Genomic DNA, 21,168 nt, shown 5'->3' with positions numbered 1-21,168 from the left:
AAAAAAAAAGAAAGAAAAAAATGTCCCCACCACTCTCATACCTATCTTCTCTATTCATAATGACAGGGGAAAGACTATAGAATCCAGCAGTATCTGGGCTCTACCTGCTTGAAATACCTGTTGCAGGCAGGGGGCTCTAGCCACATGACCATTTCTCATGGAAGTGCTTCACTTGTAGCTCAAGGGCACTGTCTTTACTATGGATCTGATCACTGCTCTTAAAACTTTCATGTAAATAGGGGGCGCCTGGGTGGCTCAGATGGTTAAGGGTCTGCCTTCAGCTCAGGATCGGGCTCCCGGCTCAGCGAGGAGCCTGCTTCTCCCTCTCCCTCTGCCTCTCTCCCTGCTCATGCTCTCTCTCTCTCTCTCTGTATCTGTGTCTCAAATGAATAAAAACAAACAAACGAACAAACAAACTTTCATGTAAATAAAAATCGCCCTTCCTCAAAATAAGTTTAGGAACTCTGGTCTTTAAGATAAAGCTCGAAGGCCATACAGTTTTTCGAAGTTCTCCACTTCAGTCCCAACAATCATTATCATCCATCTGCCACTATTCTTTCCAAGAGTAATTCTCCATTTTGAACACTGACCCTCAGAACCTTGCTTCTCACAAACAGATGACCACACATGTGCTGTCCCCATGACCTAGGAATGTGTTCTTCCTCCTCTCCATCTGACCCGTCAAGATCCAGCTTAAGCCCCAGCCTTTCATTACATGCCAACCTGCATAGATCACTAGTTCGCCTCTGAATTCATATATCACTTAAGAGCCTTTATCACTCATTTTGGTACTAGATGATGTGTTACATTAAGTTGTAACACAAGTAACCCAAGTAGCAAATTGAGGGAACAGATTAAAACTGCATAAGCCTTTTCTGGGATGCTTGGGTGGCTCAGTCGGTTAAGCGTCTGCCTTCGACTCAGGTCATAGTCCCAGGGTTCTGGGATTGAGCCCCACATCAGGCTCCTTGCTCAGTGGGAAGCCTGCTTCTCCCTCTCCCTTTGCCTGCTGTTCCCCCTGCTTGTGCTCTCTCTCTCTCTGTCAAATAAATAAATAAAATCTTAAAACAACAACAACAACCATATAAGCCCTTTTTTTCCCCAGAAGCTCTCCAAACCTCGTCTTGGGTTTTTAAGGAGGTCTCATTACATAGGCATGATCGATTAAATTACTGGCCACTGGTAACTGAACTCAAACCCCAGTCTCTCTCTCTTCCCCAGATGTCTCAGGAGTGAGACTTAAACTCCAACCCTCTAATCACCTGGGTGGTTCTGCTGGCAAGCAGGCCCCCATCTACGGGGTTTCCCAGAAGTCACTTCACTAACACACTCAGGTGTGACTGAAGGGGGCTTGTTAAGAATAACAAAAGACACCTCTATCACTCTCATCACTCAGGAAATTCCAAGGGTTTTAGTTGCTTTGTACCAGGAATGGGATGAAGACCAAATATATAACTCATACTCTAAGTCACAATACCACAGTGCCTATATAAAAAATGCAATATTTTTAAAATGGAAGAATGGAAAAAAAAAGGGTATTACCTGGGTACAAAACAGAATCATAAGCATAAAGAGCTTTAGTGAGTAGCCTGGTGTAGCAGAGATGGATAGTTAAACATTAATCTGTGCTTCTTCTTCCCAAGTACAGAGCAGTCCCTGGGAGACAGCCGTTCAGCCAGGAGCTACAAGCCCACAGTGGATGTGAACAGAAATGATGCATGTGACTTCCAGGCCAGCATTTTTAGGAACAGTGTGCCTTCTCTATTCTCTGTCTCAGTCTGCCTCTGGATGCAGAGGACTCAAGGCTCTAGAAGAGGACAGTAGCAACATGACAGAAGATGCCTACACCCATGAAACAGCCAATGGAGAAAAACCACCTGCTGTTCAGCAACACCTATGTTGGACTATTACATGGGTGATAAAGGTCTAGTATATTAAGCCACTGAAATTTTAATGTTTGTTATAGCAGCTAGCATTAGTCTATTAATACACGAAGGGTCATCTAATTAGTTAGTGAAAGGGCTGAGACCAGAATCCATGTTTTCTGACTCTTCTTACAGTGTATCAAACTATATTCTGATATGTATTTATATTTCTAAATGATTGCAGTGGTGTTTAGGCAATTTATCTTGGTTATTCTTAGATAAATACTATTAATCCCCAACCAAGCCTTATCTACACTTACCATTTACAATCATTTTCAAACAAGCAGAACATGGTTTTCTGGAAAAATAGAGATCACAGTTTTTCAGCCTTGACCCATGTTTTATAAGAGCAATTTTTCCAGCATGTAAATCTTCACTAGAACAGTGGAGACCAACAATTTTCATGTTTTTCACCACCACAAGACCAGTTCTCTTCACCTACATTAAAATACAAAATAATAATGTATTAGTTATAACATCTGTTAAAAAAGAAACAGGCCCCAAATGGAGTCACTTGTGCTAAGTCCACATTATCAGACTGAGACTTAATACCTAATTGCAGTTTTGGCCTCTCCCAGGAATATAACCCTAACCAGTCAGACTGTAATTTCCTGCTGAGCTAGTGAGGAAATCCACCTGATAAACTCCTGTAGTCCCCCAAAAGAAGGTGACCTTGCCTGAATCAATCCACTTTTTGCTAGCAACTTCCTTTTCCTGCCCCTTCTGCCTATAGAATCCTCCCCTTTTTGCAGCTCTTCAGAGCCCCTCTCTATCTACTAGATGGGAAACTATATGACTCATGAATCATTGAATAAAGCAATTAGATCTTTAAGTTTACTCAGCTGAATTTTGTTTAGTTTTGTTTTTTAACTGATTTGGTGGCAGCATTTGGATCCAAAGGAAAACTGATGGCTTCGGGGACAACAAGAAACACAAGCATGGTACCTGTGAACCCTTTGAGCTCTCTGTCCTTCTTGCCATATCTAAGGGCCATAGGTAAGTTCCTTTTGGTTCTGAGCTCTGCTGTCTTTGCACTGAGCTCCTTATCTGATTGGCTTTCCAGTCCAAAATTCCCCATTTGATTGGAACTCCCATTCCTTGATTTAGCCCCCAGATTCCACATTGCGGAATCCCAGGCTATGGTCCCCATTTCTTGAGGTCTGCTGGTTCAGTCCTCTCCCCAGGCCCAGATTCCATGTTGAGAACTGGTAGTGGTGTGCACAGGGCCTTCTCTTGGCCAGGCTAAGGTACCATCTCTTGATTACTGCTGGTGTGTTAAGGTGAACATGTCTCTACTTTGTGTAGGTAAAGGCTATTGCTAATTGCAGTCGTGGGAGACCAAAAGCCACAAAATTGGTGGACACAGGTTGAGCACTTAAAAGCTATTACAGCGATCACCACCTAACTCCTGTGTTAGGATAAGTTGGTCATAGAATGGGTTAGATTGACACTAGGACACCCACCAACCTCAAGAAAATTTTGATGCAACTAGGTACAGGGTAAAACACCACACAACTCCCAACCCCAACCCAGCAGCATGTCCCTCTTGGGTATTAGTTTGGCTCTGAGACACCTACTTGGCTTAAAAAAAAAAAAAAAAAAAAAAGAGGGGCGTGACTCAGTTGGTTAAGCATCCAAGTCTTGGTTTCAGCTCAGGTCATGATCTCAGGGTCGTGAGATCGAGCCCTGCATCGGGCTCCACGCTGAGTGTGTAGTCTGCTTGTCCCTCTCCCTCTGCTCTCTCTCTCATAAATAAATAAAATCTTTAAAAAAAAGAGAGAGAGAGAGAGATATCTTTAAATTCCAAAACATACCACCTTCTGGCATACTTACGTAAGTCTAAAAATTATAATCCTGGGAGCTATAAATATCTACAAAATGACAAAATCTTACTAATAAGCCTTTTTGTGTCCTCAGAAGTTGCCTTGGTAACAATCATCAGGCTGGGGGCCCCAAAATATGGCCAGACAGAAATGTGGGTTGCACCTCCTTTACCACTAGCTACGGCTGGATAGAAAATATGGGTTAAACTCCCTTTCTGGCTAGGGCCCTACCAAACTGCTATAAGCCCTCAAGTAAATAACAGCCTAGAATGCAATGGACATTAGGAGGAATGGTCCAGTTAGATAAGATCATTCAAAAAGCAAGGGTCCCCAGGGTGCCTGGGTGGCTCAGTTGGTTAAGCGACTGCCTTCAGCTCAGGTCATGATCCTGGAGTCCCAGGGAGCGGGGAGCCTGCTTCTCCCTCTCCCCTCTGCCTGCCACTCCTCCTGCTTGTGCTCTCTCACTCTGTCAGATAAATAAATAAAATCTTAAAAAAAAAAAAAAAAAAAAGCAAGGGTTCCCAAGTCAAACAAACAGAATGGTATATACCTGTTTTAACTGGCATATAGAAGCCTCCAAAAGGCTTCAAAATTCCAAAATACCTTCATTGAAAGATTTGTTGCAAATCACTCATGAAAAATTAAAGACACAAGAGGCACATAAAACAGGACTATAAAACTGAGGTAACTCCTACCATTACCCTCTATCCTCCTTTAATTAAGTATTCATTCTAGTAATCCTCTGTCTGAATTTTCTTTCCACTCTGAGGAGACTACAAGACCACAAACAAAAGTCCACCAAGTTAGGGGCCTTATAGACACCCCATATCTAGCCTTGAAGGAGGGCTGACAGGGCTCCGAGGGAGTGTCAGGTAAATTGCTACCTTAGTCCCTTAAACGGCCAAGGGAAACTAAAATTAAAATGAATGGAAATCCTTGCCAACTTTTGGTAGATACCAAAGCTATACCCTATTTTACACCTCACTAGGAGTCTGCAGATGGGATCCTAGGAAAAACTGGCTGAAGCTGGCTAAGGGAGAGAACTCTTATCAGAGTCAGCTCTCTGGATCTCTGTCTACAGTAACTGGTAGAGACAGAGAGAGAGAAAAAATCTTTTGAACCCTCTTTGGGGATGCCTTTAAGTCCAAGGAGTTATTTAATATTGCCAGGAATATTTACTGTTTGTCTCAGCTGAGAATTGACACGATATTTAAAACGATTTTTTTTAAGTAGCTTGTCTGTGGTCAGAAGGCCAGATTAAAAGCTGATATTAAAGCCTGATCGGAGTTTTTCCTAGGCATTCTCCCCTAAGCTAAAATAAAAACTATGAACCTAGACGGAAAGAAAAAAACCTTCTCACACTTTTGTGGAAGGATTTACTAAAACATTATAACGATAAGTAGCTCTAAATCCAGAACACAGAAGTCTTTTGATTTCCATCTTAGTTGGAAATATTTTCCTTGATATAAAAAAGCAAATTGAAGATAATGTGGTTAGATGGGGGGACCAACCTATGGTGTCATTTAAGTTACAATCCAATTCCTTGAGAAATTAAAAGCAACTGTTCTTCTCTTACAGATCTTTGCAAAACCAGAAATGCAGCTCTAGAAACAATTCAAGATCCACCTATTCTTTTTACCAATCCCCAAACCTCCCATATTTATCTCAAAAGGCTTATAAGTAGTTTTGCAGGAACTTAATGTTCTTTCCCTGTGCCTTTGAGATGTACATGTTTTACCAGGTCTTCCCCTGGAACTCTAATCTAAACCATACCCAATTCCTAAGACTGAAGAAAAAAAACTGTGTGTGGCAGGGTTGGGGTGGGGGGTGCTTTTCATGAATACAAACTGCTACAGAAGCTCCCTTGCCCAAAATTTAGTTCACAGCTTTCATAAAATGCTTGTCAAGGACAAATACAAATCTTTTTTTTTTTTTAAAGATTTTATTTATTTATTTGAGAGAGAATGAGAGAGAGCACATGAGAGGGGGGAGGGTCAGAGGCAGAAGCAGGCTCCCTGCTGAGCAGGGAGCCCGATGCGGGACTCGATCCAGGGACTCCAGGATCATGACCTGAGCCGAAGGCAGTCACGTAACCAACTGAGCCACCCAGGCGCCCGACAAATACAAATCTTAAATGTCTTCTCCACAAATATTATAGAAAAAGCCTTAACCGCCTGAACAGGTAAATTTAACTTATTCCAACTGTTCTTTTCTAAACCAGTGAGTTTTGCATTATCATACCTGTCTCATGGCTAAAATTTTATTTTTATTTTTATTAATTGATTTCTTTTCATGGCTAAAATCTTCAAATGAAAGCTCTAAGGTCTCCGTTTGCATCTCCCTATATGTTTATGTGCATCTATGTAAATGTGTTGTAGATGTGTGGTATTTTCTACCTCTGGATAGTATTGCCAAAATTAATTTGTAAAAAAGTTCCATTTAATTGGCTTAAAGAAAATTAAGCACTTAAATGGATTATTCATAAAATTCTCCAAAATATAATAGAAACTAACCCAAATGCGTTTCAGGTTCACATAATCTGGAAAAATATTCAGTATTAAGGCTAATTTAAGCTTGTTGGTTTAATTAAAATAGACATGCCTTTAGAGTTATCAACACTGAATGTAATGCAGTCATACAATTTTATTCTACCTGGCTTTACTAGTCAAAAAAGTTCATGTTATCTCTGTCACAAAATCTGACAGGTAGAAAAATAACTTGGAATGATGAAATTTCATAAGCAATCTAAATATAATTGTTCAAAATAAGTGAACTAAATAAATGTGAGATAAAAGTTTTTAGGCAAACTTTTTAAACAATTTCCCCAAATCTTATTGGGAACCTGAAACCTTAAAGTTTGCTAAGTTAAATTAAATGATGGATAGTCACTGAATATCTAGATTATTTCCAATAACATAAAAGACTGAAACAGTAATTACTGAACATAGGTTTATCTACTTTTTGGCTTCCTTTTACAGAGGAACTAAAAATTTTAGGGTTTGTTATTAAACATGTTTTGTGCTACCCTGAAAAATTTACTATGAGAAGGCATATATTTCTAGAAATTATGAGAAGTATTTATAAATTTGCCAAGTCACAGAAAGCTAATGTAAAAGATAATTCCCAATGCTTACTTATTTTTATTAGAAATTAAGGTTTTTAAGGGTTACACATTGTAATATATTTAATTAAAGCTACTAAAAAAAAAAACCTCCATATGCAAGGAGAGTAGGATGTGTATTTCAGTAAAAGAAGGCATTAGGAATTAGGAATGCATTTTTTTGTTGAGGAAAAAGAAAGTAATTTTGTCCTAAAGTGAGACTGGTTATTTCAGAATGGGAAAGAGGAAAGACATAGGACAAAATCTGAAGGGTTACTAAAAGGGTTGTAGAAGATTTGTGGAAAAGGAGTCTTTGGAAAGGAATACTGTGTGTGATCAAGCTGGCTAAGATTAAAATAAATTAAATTAAGGGTTTTTTTAAATGAATGTATTTTAATATCAAAAGTAAGCTGGCACAAAATTAAAATTTAGTTTTCTCTCTGTTAAAAGGATAAAGTTTTCTTGGACTACTGGTCTGTTCTTGATAAGAGATGGTAAAAGGTTTTTCTTTACCTTTTAAATAATCTGCTCATAAAACAAAGATTTTGTGTCTTCTCAAAATAATCTTATGTGTTTCATGTTGCCTTCATCAGGTCTTTGATTACTTAAAAAACCGGATTCTTCACTATTAAAAGAGCTAATTTTTTTTTACAACGATTTAACTTTCTGTATTTGCCTTTGAAGTCTTTGTCACTACGGTTAAAGTAGATAACTAAGTATTGTTTCACAGTGACCCATGATCCTATTTGACCAAGTGTTTTACACTTGATCTTAGCCAAAAGGCCGAGAAGCGATGACCAAGTGTTTTAAAAACTTTCAATATTTTTGACAAAGCTGGAGGCCTCAAAATCAAATTCACTAGGAAGAGGAGCCAACATTGAGGTATACTGCTTTCTCTCCCAAGATGTGGGATCAAGAACATTTCTTTCCATTCCTTCTTCCCTCTCTGACCATCCTTTTTCCTAATTCTTACAGCATGAAGGTCTTTATGATTTGGTCCACATTTTGCCTTGCTCTGGCCTTGAAAGATAGTGGTATCTGAGGCCATTACAAAGGGGTTAAATCCAACTTCCAAATGACTGTTGGACTTGTCTTGATGCTGGTGATTCTGCAGTCTGCCTATCACAAACTTCTCCCTGATTTCCAATGCCTCAGTTTCTCTGGAACAAACCCTGTCTCATTAACCCCAAACCCAGGGAAACTTGCATCCAAGCTCTGCACAAAGAGAGGGACATGAAGCAAGAGTAACCAGAATAAAAACTGCATGTACAGTCTACAGACTCTGAAACTGTACTAGCTTCCATGGCTGTCACCTTTCCAGTTCTGGGCCACAGACTCAGAAAATTAGCTCCCTTCCCCTGGAGTGAGTATGAATGAGGCTATGATCAGGAAACTCTCCTTAACTCTTTAAAATACTACAGAATCTGCTGCTTAAAATAAAATAGCTGCCCAACAAAATCCTTAGACCCTCTAACCAAAGTTGTTCTTGGTAACAGGATGGCCCTTGATTATTTTTTGGCTGAACAAGGAGGTGTCTGTGCCGTGACCAGCACCACTTGCTGCACATGGATTAACGCTTGTGGGAAAGTTGAAACTCAGCTATAAAACCACTGAACGAGCAACTTGGCTCAAGAAAGTGACTCCTTCAGGGCGCCTGGGTGGCTCAGACATTAAGCGTCTGCCTTCGGCTCAGGTCATGATCCCAGGGTCCTGAGATCGAGCCCCATATCGGGCTCCCTGCTCCGTGGGAAGCCTGCTCTCCCTCTCCCACTCCCTCTCTCGCTGTGTCTCTCTCTGTCAAATAAATAAATAAAATCTTTAAAAAAAAAAAAAAAAGAAAGAAAGTGACTCCTTCAGCGGGGTCTTCCTTTAACTTATTTAATTTTGATTGGTTTGGGTGTTGGGACCACAGCTCCAAACGCAGTCTAGATATTGGGGATTACCCTGCTTGTAATAATCCAGTGGTCTCTCCGGCATGCTGTATTCTCTCAAATACAGCTTGAAAAGTGTGTTCGCAGCCACTAACCACCGAACAAATCATCTCCCTAAGACTGGAACATCAGAAAAGGAATGAAGAGAATGACTGGCTTTAAAAATGTGAACCTGAAGTCACGGTCTGTGAATACCACAAAGATTCAAGAAAAAAACACCAAAAACAAAAACAAAACTCATGACCTGTGAATACCACCACAGAGGATCAGCAAAACTGTAAGAATTTTCAGAGCAACAGCCAGGGGTGGGGCTAATGCCTTAAGTTTTGATCACATCTCTCAGGCGTAGGGGTCCGAGCAACTGACAACGGGCCCCATATGGAGTCACTCATGTTAAGCCCACATCATAGGACTGAGACTTAATGCCTAACCTAACTGAGGTTTTGGCCTCTCCCAGGAATATAATCTTAACCAGTCAGACTAGAATTTCCTAGTCAGCTAGTGAGGCAACCCACCTGATAAACTCCTGCAGTCCCACAGAGGAAGGTAACCTTGTCTGAAACAATCCACTTTTTGCTAGACACTTCCTTTTCCCACCCCTTCTGCCTGTAGAAGTCTCCCTTTTTTGCAGTGATTCAGAGGGATGCTGCCTGATTCATGAATCGTTGAATAATGCAATCAGATCTTTAAATTTACTCAGTTAATTTTTTTTACATATCTAATGATTAATCATAGATTATATTTGATTTATTAATAAAATGAGAATTTTTATTTAGTTCTTTATCTGAACATAGTTTGAACAAAAGCACATTTCTCATTAAGTCCAAAAACTTTTCTGAAAATTTAATGTTGGCTTTATACCAGAAATTTTCTAAATCTAGGCATTCTTAACTGAACAGTGAAGCATTTAATTATCCATTAATATGTCTGACTGAAAAATAAATACACTTTAACCTAGGAAAGGGCGAGAACCAAGTTGATTTGACTTGTTTCTTACAGCATCCAGTCTGTAACTCTTTAGTATTAAGCTTCTACGTGGTATAATGAAAAAGGTAGAAAACCCTGTGGTTTTACACATGGATAAGTGAAGCCCAAAGAGATCATGTGACCTTCTGAAAGACCCCCACAAATGGTTAAAGGCAGAACTAAAGCAGAGGTCATCTTAAATCTTAAAATATTTTAAATACTGACTAAAAGATAATTCTCAACTTCTTTCTAAAAACTGGCTCTCCCAATTTTTCGCACTATGGCAGTCTAGACTAATGTGGGTAGGTCCCACCTCCCACAAATACATAGATTTACCAAAAAAAAAAAAAAGTTTTAAATGCATAGTGAAGCTCAAAAGAAGATACCTGCTCAGGTGTTAAAAATGAAGAGAACTCAAAGCCAGAGCAGTAAGCCTGAGCTACCTCAGCAGTATCCCACCCACAGGTAGGGGACTGGGCTGACTGTGCTTCTAAGCCCTGGAGACCGGGGGCGGGCTGGGATTCTAAAGAGGTGTTACTTTAAACCTAAAGTGTCCTAACTTACACAGATACTAATCGAAAAAGTTGGTGTGACAATATTAATATCAGATAAAATAGACTAAGTTAAAAATCAGTTCTATGTAAGGCACAACGTAGTCTATGCCGTTTTCACAGGAAAGGGCTCTGAGGTAAGGAATGTAAACCCAATCTTTGGGTTTTGGACTCATTGTTACAGCATGTGGGGAACTTGGGCTGAGCACAGGGTACCTGTTATTCCCTACTCCCTTTCAAAGGGATTTTATTCTATAGTTATCCCCAATAGGACACATCTTGAAATTATTTTAAAGATCAGACCAGAACTTTATTAACTAATTCAGTTTCAGTTACGAGTATAAATGTCTGCAAATATGGAGAATGGTATTTTGTAAAATGCCTAAAAAGAAAGAATAGAGAAAATTTTATAGAATTCCTTTTCTGAGTTAACCAACCATTTCCTAAACTAGAAGGACATTTAAAAGGAATACAAAAAATCTTTCCTTTACAAACTATACTTCCAAAAATATATCTAAAACATGAAAGATCTATATTGGCTTTTAAAACAAGCTTTAAATTTACCGTGAATTTATAAGCCCTTTCCCCTTCCCATCCCAAAATTTCTTAAGAGTTTTATGTTCCCCAAATACAAAGTATATGTTAGTATCTACTTCTGAATAGTTCCAGTGAGTTTTTCTTTTTAAATTATAACTTTGGAAAAGAACTGATCATGCCTTATCAAGAGATCCCAGCATGCTAGAGCTCACTTTATTAAAATGAACCAATTGTGGGGCACCTGGCTGGCTCATTTGGTGGAGCATGCAACTCTTGATCTTGGGGTTGTGGATTCAAGCCCCACGTTGGGTACAGACATTACTTTAAAAAAATAAAATGTTCCATGCAAAAAAAACTATTCCTAGGGCACCTGGTGGCTCAGTGGGTTAAGCATCTGTCTTTGGCTGAGGTCATGATCCCGGGGGTCCTGGGATCGAGTCCCACCTTGGACTCCCCACTTGGGGGAGTCTGCTTCTCTCTCTCCCTCTGCAGCTTCCCCTGCTGTGCCCTCTCTCTGTCAAATAAATAAATAAAATCTTAAAAAAACAAAAACTATTCCTAAAAAAACCTCTCAAGACCCAAAACTATTCCTAATAAGCGGGAAAAGTACTCGATTTATTATTAGAACAATCTTTTATCCCTCCCTTGCCCCTCAGCATAGGTGCAGAGACAAAACAAACAACAACAAAAAACGAACAACCTTTTAGGCTAAGTTTAATTTATCACTTTTTTGTCTAGAGTCCTCTTCACCTCAGAAAATATCTTTTATCTTTCATTTGTTTTTAGCTAAGGCCAAAATGTCAAGTTTGAGACAAAGATTTTTCCATCCCAAACTTAAAACAAAACAAAGCAAATAAAAGCCTAAGTTGCATTCCATTTTGCACTTCCACTGACTGCAACTCCCAGGAGACTAAAACTTTTTAGTGAATCACTGTTCTGGATCCTGACTGCTTCACTTCACTAACATCTTGGAAAGCCCTCTGTATTATCTTAGTCACAGGGATTTACAGTAAAATGTAAGCAAAAGAGGACAGTCTGCGTTTTGGTAAACAAATTAGTATATTAAGTGGTGAGTCACTATTTTTTTGCCTTCGCCTTTCTTAAAATGAAAAACATCTAAATATTTGGAGACAAATTATTTCTATATTCTTGTTGGGCATTTTAGAGACTCACTCTCAGAACTTATCAAGAGATCTCCAGGAATGCACATCAGAATCACGAAGGTAACTTTTTTCAAAATATACGTGTTTTGTCTCCATTAGACACCCAATAAATCAGAATCTCTCTGGAAAACTCAAAAGATTGAAATAACAAGGAAATACTGTGCAATAGTAAAAAGAACAAAGTTCATCTTATCGGGCCTGGGTTTGATTTTACCCTTCTTACAAGCTAGTAAATTAGCCTGCTATGGTTCCATTGATGCTGACAGAACACATGAACCTCTGGGCTCAGAGACTACTTGATCATTCACAGCCCAGCAAGCAGTATGAGCACCATGTTTGTGATGTTTCCCTTGCCCACAAGTCCCACGGGTGTCGTGCAGATGGCCCAGATGGATTCGTGGACAGGAAGTGGGTTGTGTTATAGGAAAGGAACACCAAGCCTGGGGATTGCTGTTTTATCATAGACAGTAAGCAAACCTCCTTTCTGTCCCAGAGGAAGACATTAGCTCAACCCTCAAGGTTGTTTGCTGCAAACACAACTCTGAGAAATGGCCTAGGTAAAGAACAGTTAGGGCCTTGCATTCTTTAAACCAGCAAGATGTGCTGGAGTATGAGAGAACTGTGCAAGAGTGTTTCTCAACACATTTATGCAAACTAATATGGAAATGTATCAAGAGTTAACTTTGAAAATTAAAAAAAAAAGATGTGGGAGCATATTATAAAATAATCTGGGTTTGTTTTGTTTTTTAGAGGAGAGACATGTATAGTCGTGTAAATGCACTGAAAACTTTTAGAAGGATATGAAGGGTATATAAGAACCTGCCTTGTAAGTGGAAATGGGAAACTTGAGTATAAGAAGGACTTTTAGTCTACTTTATACCATTGTTTTTGCTTTGTTATTACAAACACGTCTTCTTAAAAGTCATAAAAATTCACCTGTTTTTTGTCAGTAGATATCCTGGCCATCTCTTCATTATCTCCTAAGGGTCCATGTTTTCCCTCTTCCTTTTCCTAATTAAAAGCGGATTAAGGGGAAAAAAAGATTAGTGCACAAAACATAGAATTAACTCAATATTTCCTATTTGAAGGCTGGTTTTCTTGGTTTTGGATCATTCATTTTTTTTTTTCCTGATGAAAATCTGCATTGACTTCACGCTTTGTTCAGGTTCAAGTTCAGACTACTTAACCTAGTACATAAGGCCTTTACAATCAGGCCCCTACATACTTTTGCAAAATACAGAAGGACTGAAAGTTTTGGTCAGAAAATAAAATTCTGTAGTTTTTTTGGAGTTGGGCAGTTTTAAGGAGCAGTCCAAAGTGTGGCCATAGCTAAAAAGGGCTAAAGGGGGGTAGGGGTAAATTAACTGGAATTGGGAAGATAAGGAACTATCTGTAGATGTGGATTGTGGTAGGCAGAATAGTGGTCCCCCAAAGACTTGCCTGTCCCACCCCCTGGCGACTGTTACGTTACTCTGTTACTGTGGCAAGATCGTAGATGGAATTAAGGCTGCTAATCATCTGACCTTGAGATGGACCCAATGTAATTACAAAGGTCCTTATAAGTGAGAGAGGCAAATCAGTGCCAGCGTGATGCAACATGAGACTCAGTCTGCCACTGCTGGCTCCAAAGATGGAGGAAGAGCCTTGTCCAAGGCAAGTGGGCAGCCTCGAGAAACTGCAAAAGGCGAGGAAATGGAATCTGCCCTGAGCCTCTGAGTTTAGTCCAGTGAGACCCATTTCAGGGTTCTGACCTCCAGAACTGTAGGACAATAACTACATATAATATGTGCTTTAAGCCACCGACTTCATGGTAATTTGTTACAGAAGAGGACACTAACGCATGGAAGTCCACGAGTCTCTTCTAAAAGTAAAACTTGAAGTAGAAAGTTTTGAGCCAGGGCAAGATTCCTTCATTTATTAATTCCACAAATATTTACTGAATGCTTGCCATGTGCCAGCCAGAGACCTAGTTGCTCAGGATGCAGCCCTTATCGAGCTTATGACACAGGAAAATGACTATGAAGTGAGCAGATAATTAAGACAGAATGATACAGCAGGCTTCTGGGAGCCCCAAGGTAGGTGGGATACGTAATAAATTGGAGAAAGTTTCTAAGTGGGAATGGTAAACTTGGTGAATGTTGAACTCTCAGTCTTATGAAACAAATGCTGGATGCTAGAAAAGGAATAACCTCCAAAAAGTTTACAAGAAAAGCCATGTCCTGGGAATCACATTTCTATTCCAGCAGAACAGGAAGTGGAAGAAGTGATGATGCTGGTAGTGGAATGGCGGGAATGAGATGGTAGTAGTGGTGGTGAGGATGGTATGAGTGATAATAATAAAGTACCTAACAGTGTTTCCCAAGCACCAGGCTCGAAACTATCTCATTTAATCCTCAGAACTTTACAAAGTAGCCCCTATCGTTTCCATTTTAGACATGAAGACACTGTGGTTGAGAGAGATCAAATAACTGCATAGCTAGTCAATGGGAAAGCCAGGACCTGAGCCCCAAGTCCATCGTCTTAACCATTATGCTACCCTGTTACTGTTCTGGAAAAGCACAGTGAGTACACAGTGGGAAGAATTGGGAGAGAGGGACAGTACATGATGTGTAAAAAACGAGGCAACAATACACTTACTCTAATTCTTATACTACAGTACCATTCAGGCAATTTTGATATGTTTAACTTAACTAAAAACTATGAACCAATAGGAGAGATTATTTTAAAACGATGGCCATTTTTAGTAGTGCCAACTTCTGAAACTTTTAGTTAACTGTGCTTTTCCCAAGTCTCATAAACAGTTTCTCTCCCACTCATTTATCTAGTTTTGGGCTGGATTCTTAAAAATGCTTGGATTTTATACTTAATGTAAACTTTGCTGAACAATCTTCAAAGAGCATCCATACAGTGTAAATATTTGACAACACAGAAAATCTCAGATATCAGTCATATTTAGAAGTGGTTGTAAGTTAAAATACACTGAGGGGGCGCCTGGGTGGCTCAGGTGGTTAAGCATCTGCCTTCGGCTCAGGTCATGATCCCAGGGTCCTGGGATCGAGCCCCACATCAGGCTCCTGGCTCAGCGGGGAGCCTGCTTCTCCCTCTCCCTCTGCCTCTCTCCCTGCTCATGCTCTCTCTCTCTCTCTCTGTATCTCGGTGTCTCAAGTGAATAAATAAAATCTTAAAAAATAAAATAAAATAAAATACACTGAGGCTGGTAAAATGAATGACAATCTAAATGTCCAGTGCTAAGGGAATACACATGGTACATCAATACAATGGACTGTTACGCCAACATTAAAATGATAATAACAAACACATATAGTACATAGTTTGTGCCAGCCACTATCTGAGAGCTTTACAAATACTAACTCATCCACTTTTCATAAAAGCCTCCTGTAGTATGTACCAGTAACATTCCATTCTATGGATGAGGAAGTTGAGAGAGGGAAAGTCACTTACTCAAGATTACGCAACAGTAAGAGGTGGAGTCCAGATTTGAACCCAGGCAGGCTAACTCCAAAACCACTGACTAATCTTAAACCATTAGACTAAGTTGCTGTCCAATGTGTATAATAATATTACAGCATAAGCATTTTCCTATGTTAAGTGAAAAAGGCTAGATCCAGAAGTAAATGATCTCAAATAACTCAAAGAGAGACAGAGAGAGAGAGGAAAGATTGAGAAACAGTACAACAATGTCAGTAGTCACTAGATAGTGAAATTGTGAAAAAAAATTTTTTCTTCAGTCCATTTTATAAATAATAGACATACATTAGTTTGGTAACAAATAAAAATGTTTTAAGACGACAAAAGGTTGGTAAAGTGTCAAAGGCAGTATTTCCAATATAATTACATGTCAAAATGCATCTTTAGAGTTTCTATGACTTACTTTGTATAGCAAAAGCAGAATAAAGAATTTAAGTGAAACAAACTTAGTATTTTAGCTTAAAGAACATTTTTCTTCTCTTAAAAGGAGAAAGATCTTACTCAACCCTGTGAACATAATGTGTAATTAATACTGAATTTATTTAATTTAATACACATCCCTGTTGAAAAAGAAGTTAATTTCAGCAGAGGATTTATTCTTGATATATATATACACACACACACACATATATACACACACACATATATAAATATCTAAATATATAAGTGTGTGTATATATATGTGAATTAAAATGAGATCAAATCTTCATATTAAAAAAAAAAAAGTGTCTTCAAAATTAGTACTCAATCTCTAAGAAGCCCAGCTTTTTAAATGTGCTTTTAAAAAGTCTTAAATCTCGGGGTACCTGGGTGGCTCAGTCAGTTAAGCAACTGACTCTTGATTTCAGCTCAGGTCATGATCTCAGGATCATGATATCAGGTGAGATCGAGCCTCACATACACCCTGTGTAGAGCCATGTGACCGCTCCATGCTCAGTGGGGAGTCTGCTTGAGATTCTCTCTCTCCCTCTCCCTATGCACCGCCCCCCACTGTCACATGCAAGTATACTCTCTCTCTAATAAATAAATAAAATCTTCTAAAAAAATAAAAGTCTTAAATTTCTAAGCATTTGCTTCTAATCTGTCTCTTCAAGACAATTTTATCTGCAAAAAAAACAAAAACAAACCAAAAAACCCAAACAGTTTGAAAGTCTTCCACTTTCATAAAATAATATTAAGTTACTAAGAGGCAGAAAGAATAAAAGACTTCAAAATCATGAAGGAAATGAAGACTTTCTCAAAGCCATTAATAATATATGGAGCCAGGGCGAGGGTTGAGGGAGTGATTAATAGGGCGTAAAAATGCAAACCATTTTAAATAATGTTTTACTATTTATTAAATATTTCACATAGTAGTTGGAGAAGAAAACTACTCCAAGAGATACCATTTTATCAGGAAAAGTGAATTCTCTATATACAAAGACTTTACACCCTTCACAAAAATCAACTCAAAATGGATCATAGACCCAAATGTAAAACGTGAAACTAAAAAACTCCACAAAAAATTGCATAGGAGAAAACCTAGATAACACTGGGTATGGCGATGGCATTTTAGATACACAAAGGAACGATCCATGAAAGAAATCAGTGATAAACTGGACTTTATTAAAATTGAAAATTTCTCCTCTGTGTAAGACACTGTCAAGAGAATGAGAAGACAAGCAACAGACTGGGAGAAAATGTTTGCAAAGACACATCTGATATAAGACTGTTATCCAAAATATACAAAGAACTCTTAAAACCTAACAATAAGAAAATAACCTGACTAAAATATGGGCCAAAGAGCTTAACAGAAACCTCACCAAAGAAGATATATGGTTGACAAATTAGCATATGAAAAAACGCTGCACATCACATGTCATGAGAGAAATGCAAATTAAAACGAGCTACCACTACATGCCTATAAGAAAGCTCCAAATCCAGAACACTGACAACACCAAATACTGGAGACGGTGTGAAGCAACAGGAACTCCATTCATTGCTGGTGGGAATGCAAAATGGTACAGACAGTTTGGTAGTTTCTGGCAAAACGAAATATACTCTTCATCATACAATCCAGCAATCATGCTCCTTGGTATTTACCCAAAGGAGTTGAAAACTCACGTCCACACAAAAATCTGCATACAGATATTTATAGCAGCTTCATTCATAATTGCAATAATTTGGAAGCAACCAAGATATCCTTCAGCAGGTGAATGGATAAATTATGTGTGGTATATCCAGGCAAGGGATCTTACTCAGCACTGAAAAGAAGTGAGTGATCAAGCCATGAAAGGACATGGAAAAACCTTAAATGTATATTGCTAAGTGAGAGAAACCAACCCTAAAAGGCTACATACTACTGTATGATTCCAACTATATGATGTTCTGGGGAAAGGCAAAATTATGGAGACAGTTAAAAAAAAAATCAGTGGTTGCCATGGTTGGGGGTGGTGGGGGAAAAATAAATAGGTGAATCACAGAGAATTTTTAGGGCAATGAAAATATTCTGTATGATACCATAATGATGGATACATGTCATTATACCTTTGAGGTACACAGGATGTACAGTACCAAGACTGAACTATAATGTAAACTATAGTCTTTGGGCGATCATGATGTGTCAATGTAGGTTCATCAACGGTAGCAAATGTACCACTCTGGAGAGGATGTGGTTAATGGTGGAGGCTATTCATGTAGGGGGGAGCAGGGAGTATACAGGAAATCTGTGTACTTTCCCGGAAATTTTGCTGTGAACCTATAAGTGCTTTAAAAAGATAAAGTTCTAATTATTAAAAAGTTAATTCCTTAATTCCCTGTTAAAATTCGTCAGTGTAGTCCCTACTTATAAAATCTAGACTCTCTTGCAAGGCATACAATATTTTTTATTTTCTGATTCCTGTATACCTTTCCAAGCTCATCTTCAGTCTCTTCCCTTCACCCAACTTCACCCTCCCCCATGAGGACCACAAGTTCTCTCACTCCTTCAATCTTTTCCATATGGAGTCCCTTGGCTTGGTAAATATCTACTCATTCTTCATGTCTCAGTGCAAACGGAGCCTGCCCTGTGCATCCTTCCCTCACTTCCCCATGCAGAGCCTGGTTTGCAGTCTTCAGTCTTGGTAGCATCTCTGCTTATTGCATCTTGTTTAAATACCTAACTTTTGTCTCCATTTAGAAAATAAAAACCAAATCTTTCTTTTCGTATCTCCAATGCCAAGCACACAACCTTATCCACCGTAACAAAGACGCCAAGAAGAAAAAAAAGAAAGAATGGTTATGAATGACCTCATAAGAGTACAATTGTGTTTAAGGATTTACAAAAAGTCATTTTGTGGAAAATGTGAAGCAATCTTTCAGCACAATTATCGGCAAGTTGGAAACTTCCATAAGCATATGCAGAATACAAGTGCAATTTTGTAAGAGAAAAACAAGCATGTGCTTAAAAAAAGACTGAAGGGAAGTACCAAAATGTTAAAAGTGATGTTGTTAGAATGGTGAAAAGCCATGGGTAATTCTTCCCCCTTTCCCTTTTTCAAAAAATGTCTTAAATGCTTAAACAACTGAATACTATTCTCCCTATATGGCCTTGGCCCCCTAAAACATTCTAAACTTACTAATCTACCAAACCAACTGGTTGAGAACCTAACACCATGCCACTCCAAGCATGGAGGAAAAAGATGAGAAGGTAAGCACCTTGCTGCCCAAGGGTTGGAGAAAGTAAAGATGTAGGTTTTCATGATTATTCTTTCTATATATTCCTAACCTGTTTTGATCACCTCTTTTAGATCCAAAAAAGAGACTATTTACATGGAACAAGAAACCAATTAGCATTCACAGATTACCTATTCCAAGAGTAGATGCTAAAGGGGTATAAATAAGACATGGTAAAATAAGACACAGTAATAAAAATAAGGTAAAATAAGACATGATCTCCATCTTCCCGTAATTTACAGTTCAGTGGGAGAAGGGGAAAACTACTCACATGAAACATCAATAGTATGCAACTGGGTGATGAATTATGCAATCTAATTGTCCAAACCAACATATAAATACCATTAATACCTGATAAACATGGCAAAGTCTGAGAAAGTAACAACTCTATTTTTAGATTAGAAAGATGAGCTATTACAGCTAGGAGTTATAAATATCACACTAAACCACGTAAGTATTTTGCAAATTTTAAGGTTTTTGAGTTTGCTTTTAAGTGTGACAGAAACTGGAAAAACCAAATTTAAACCACGACTAAGTGGGAAAAACTAAGGAAACAAAATATACCTGAGATTTTTGTCTTTGGGCTTTTACTGCTGGGAAGAGCTCCATCCAGAGACTGAGCAGAGTGAAAAGGTTGACTTTAGAAAGCCTTGGTATTTGACCTACAAAAAAGAGGGTAGACACTTTAAAATTTTTACTAATGATGAAAATAAGAACTCATCCTCAATGCCATTTGGGTGCTGCAGTCTGAACTCAGCTGCTTTAGTAGGAGGCAGAGAAAAAGGATAAGAGGACAAAAGAATCAAAGGGCAGGAGCCTGGCTACAACCTCACTTTCGGTGACCTCCTCTGGCACTTTTCAAAGTTGGGCCCTTTCTCCAGCCATCACGTGACAAGGAAAAAAACATGGTACAACTGATAAATTTAACTATGGGAATAATCCAAAGGAAGTTATGAAAAGTCCTTGCGTCTGATGTTATCGTGAAGCAAGCTTTTCTTTAAATTGTGGTGTTGCAAGAAGGGCAGTGCGGTGACCTTCGCGGGGAAGGCAGTTGAAATACAGGAAAGCGTCGTGTGTGGTTAATTCGGAAATCAAGTCAAAAGCACGGAATTTTCAGGCTCAATACCTGAGATCCCAGCTCTAGGTCCCGGGAGGAAAAGCAGAGGGCGGGGGCGTGGGGGTGGGGGTAAGAGGGAATGAGCGCGACTTCAAAAGCAGGTGTTGCCAGGCCAAGGGTTCCTGGTGACCGAGGCGAGAACGCGCCTAGGGCGGGAATGACACATCCCGGGGCAGAAGCGCGGGCGAAGAGGGATAGGCAGGGAAAGCGGAGTTACATGGAGGCAGAGGCTCAAGGCAGAGCGAAAGGCTGGGATGGCAGCGGCAGGGTCCGAGGCACTCACCAGTCATGCTGCCAGTCTGGGTGCTGACTGACCGCCCGGCCCCCGCGCTCTCCAGATTTTGCATCTGCCCTGCTTCTTTCATCCCAAGCCTAGCGGCCTCTGCTGCCCAGAATACCTCTCGCTGTCTGGCATGATCTTAGCCCCAGCGGCTCCACCTCCCGCCTCCTCCCAGCAACTATACGGCAACCGCCAACTGGGCGCAGCCAGTGACGTAGGAGCCCGACCGCCACTTCCGGGCGCCTCGTGTGTCGTATTAGCGAGGCGTGGACGCGGCAGCGCAGGGCAGCCCCTTCAGGGGCGGCCGCATAGGTTAAGAAACTGCAGTAAATCATATGAGGCCTGACTTTAACTGTCGATGTTTTTGGCCTGGAAGTCCCAGGTTGTGCGGACTCTGATAGAGTGATGAGGCCTGCGCAGACTTGAGAGTTTTGGCGAGAGAGTGAAGGGGAATTGGAATGGAATGCTGCCCCGTCTGTCACGGTGGAGGTCTTGGAGAAGGGGGAGGTGGGGTTGGGAAGGTAGGACCCGGGCGGTCCAGGTGGTTGTTACCATCAGAGACTGGCCAGCCCTTAGGAACTCAGGCCAGGGAC

General features: G+C 39.7%; 1 protein-coding gene across 1 annotated transcript in view; it reads right to left on the bottom strand.

Annotated features, from left to right (window-relative positions):
- The window catches only part of CDADC1 (cytidine and dCMP deaminase domain containing 1), a 44,577-nt gene extending 23,797 nt beyond the window's left edge, over positions 1 to 20,780 (bottom strand). Inside the window, exons 1-4 of the mRNA XM_045869417.3 lie at positions 20,579 to 20,780; positions 19,743 to 19,840; positions 12,933 to 13,007; positions 2,186 to 2,363 (exon numbers count right to left, since the gene is read on the bottom strand). Of these exons, the coding sequence (XP_045725373.1) occupies positions 2,186 to 2,363; positions 12,933 to 13,007; positions 19,743 to 19,840; positions 20,579 to 20,660 (433 nt within the window). The 5' untranslated portion in view covers positions 20,661 to 20,780. The remainder of the gene's footprint in view (positions 1 to 2,185; positions 2,364 to 12,932; positions 13,008 to 19,742; positions 19,841 to 20,578) is intronic.
- Between the last annotated feature and the right edge of the window lie 388 nt (positions 20,781 to 21,168).

The sequence above is a fragment of the Mirounga angustirostris genome, unplaced genomic scaffold, assembly GCF_029215605.1.
Source record: "Mirounga angustirostris isolate CCGP_5_RB_7025 unplaced genomic scaffold, mMirAng1.0.hap1 SCAF_3, whole genome shotgun sequence".
Lineage (NCBI taxonomy): Eukaryota > Metazoa > Chordata > Mammalia > Carnivora > Phocidae > Mirounga > Mirounga angustirostris.
The sequence above is the reverse complement of the archived record's forward strand: the minus strand, read 5'-3'. Positions and strand labels throughout refer to the sequence as shown.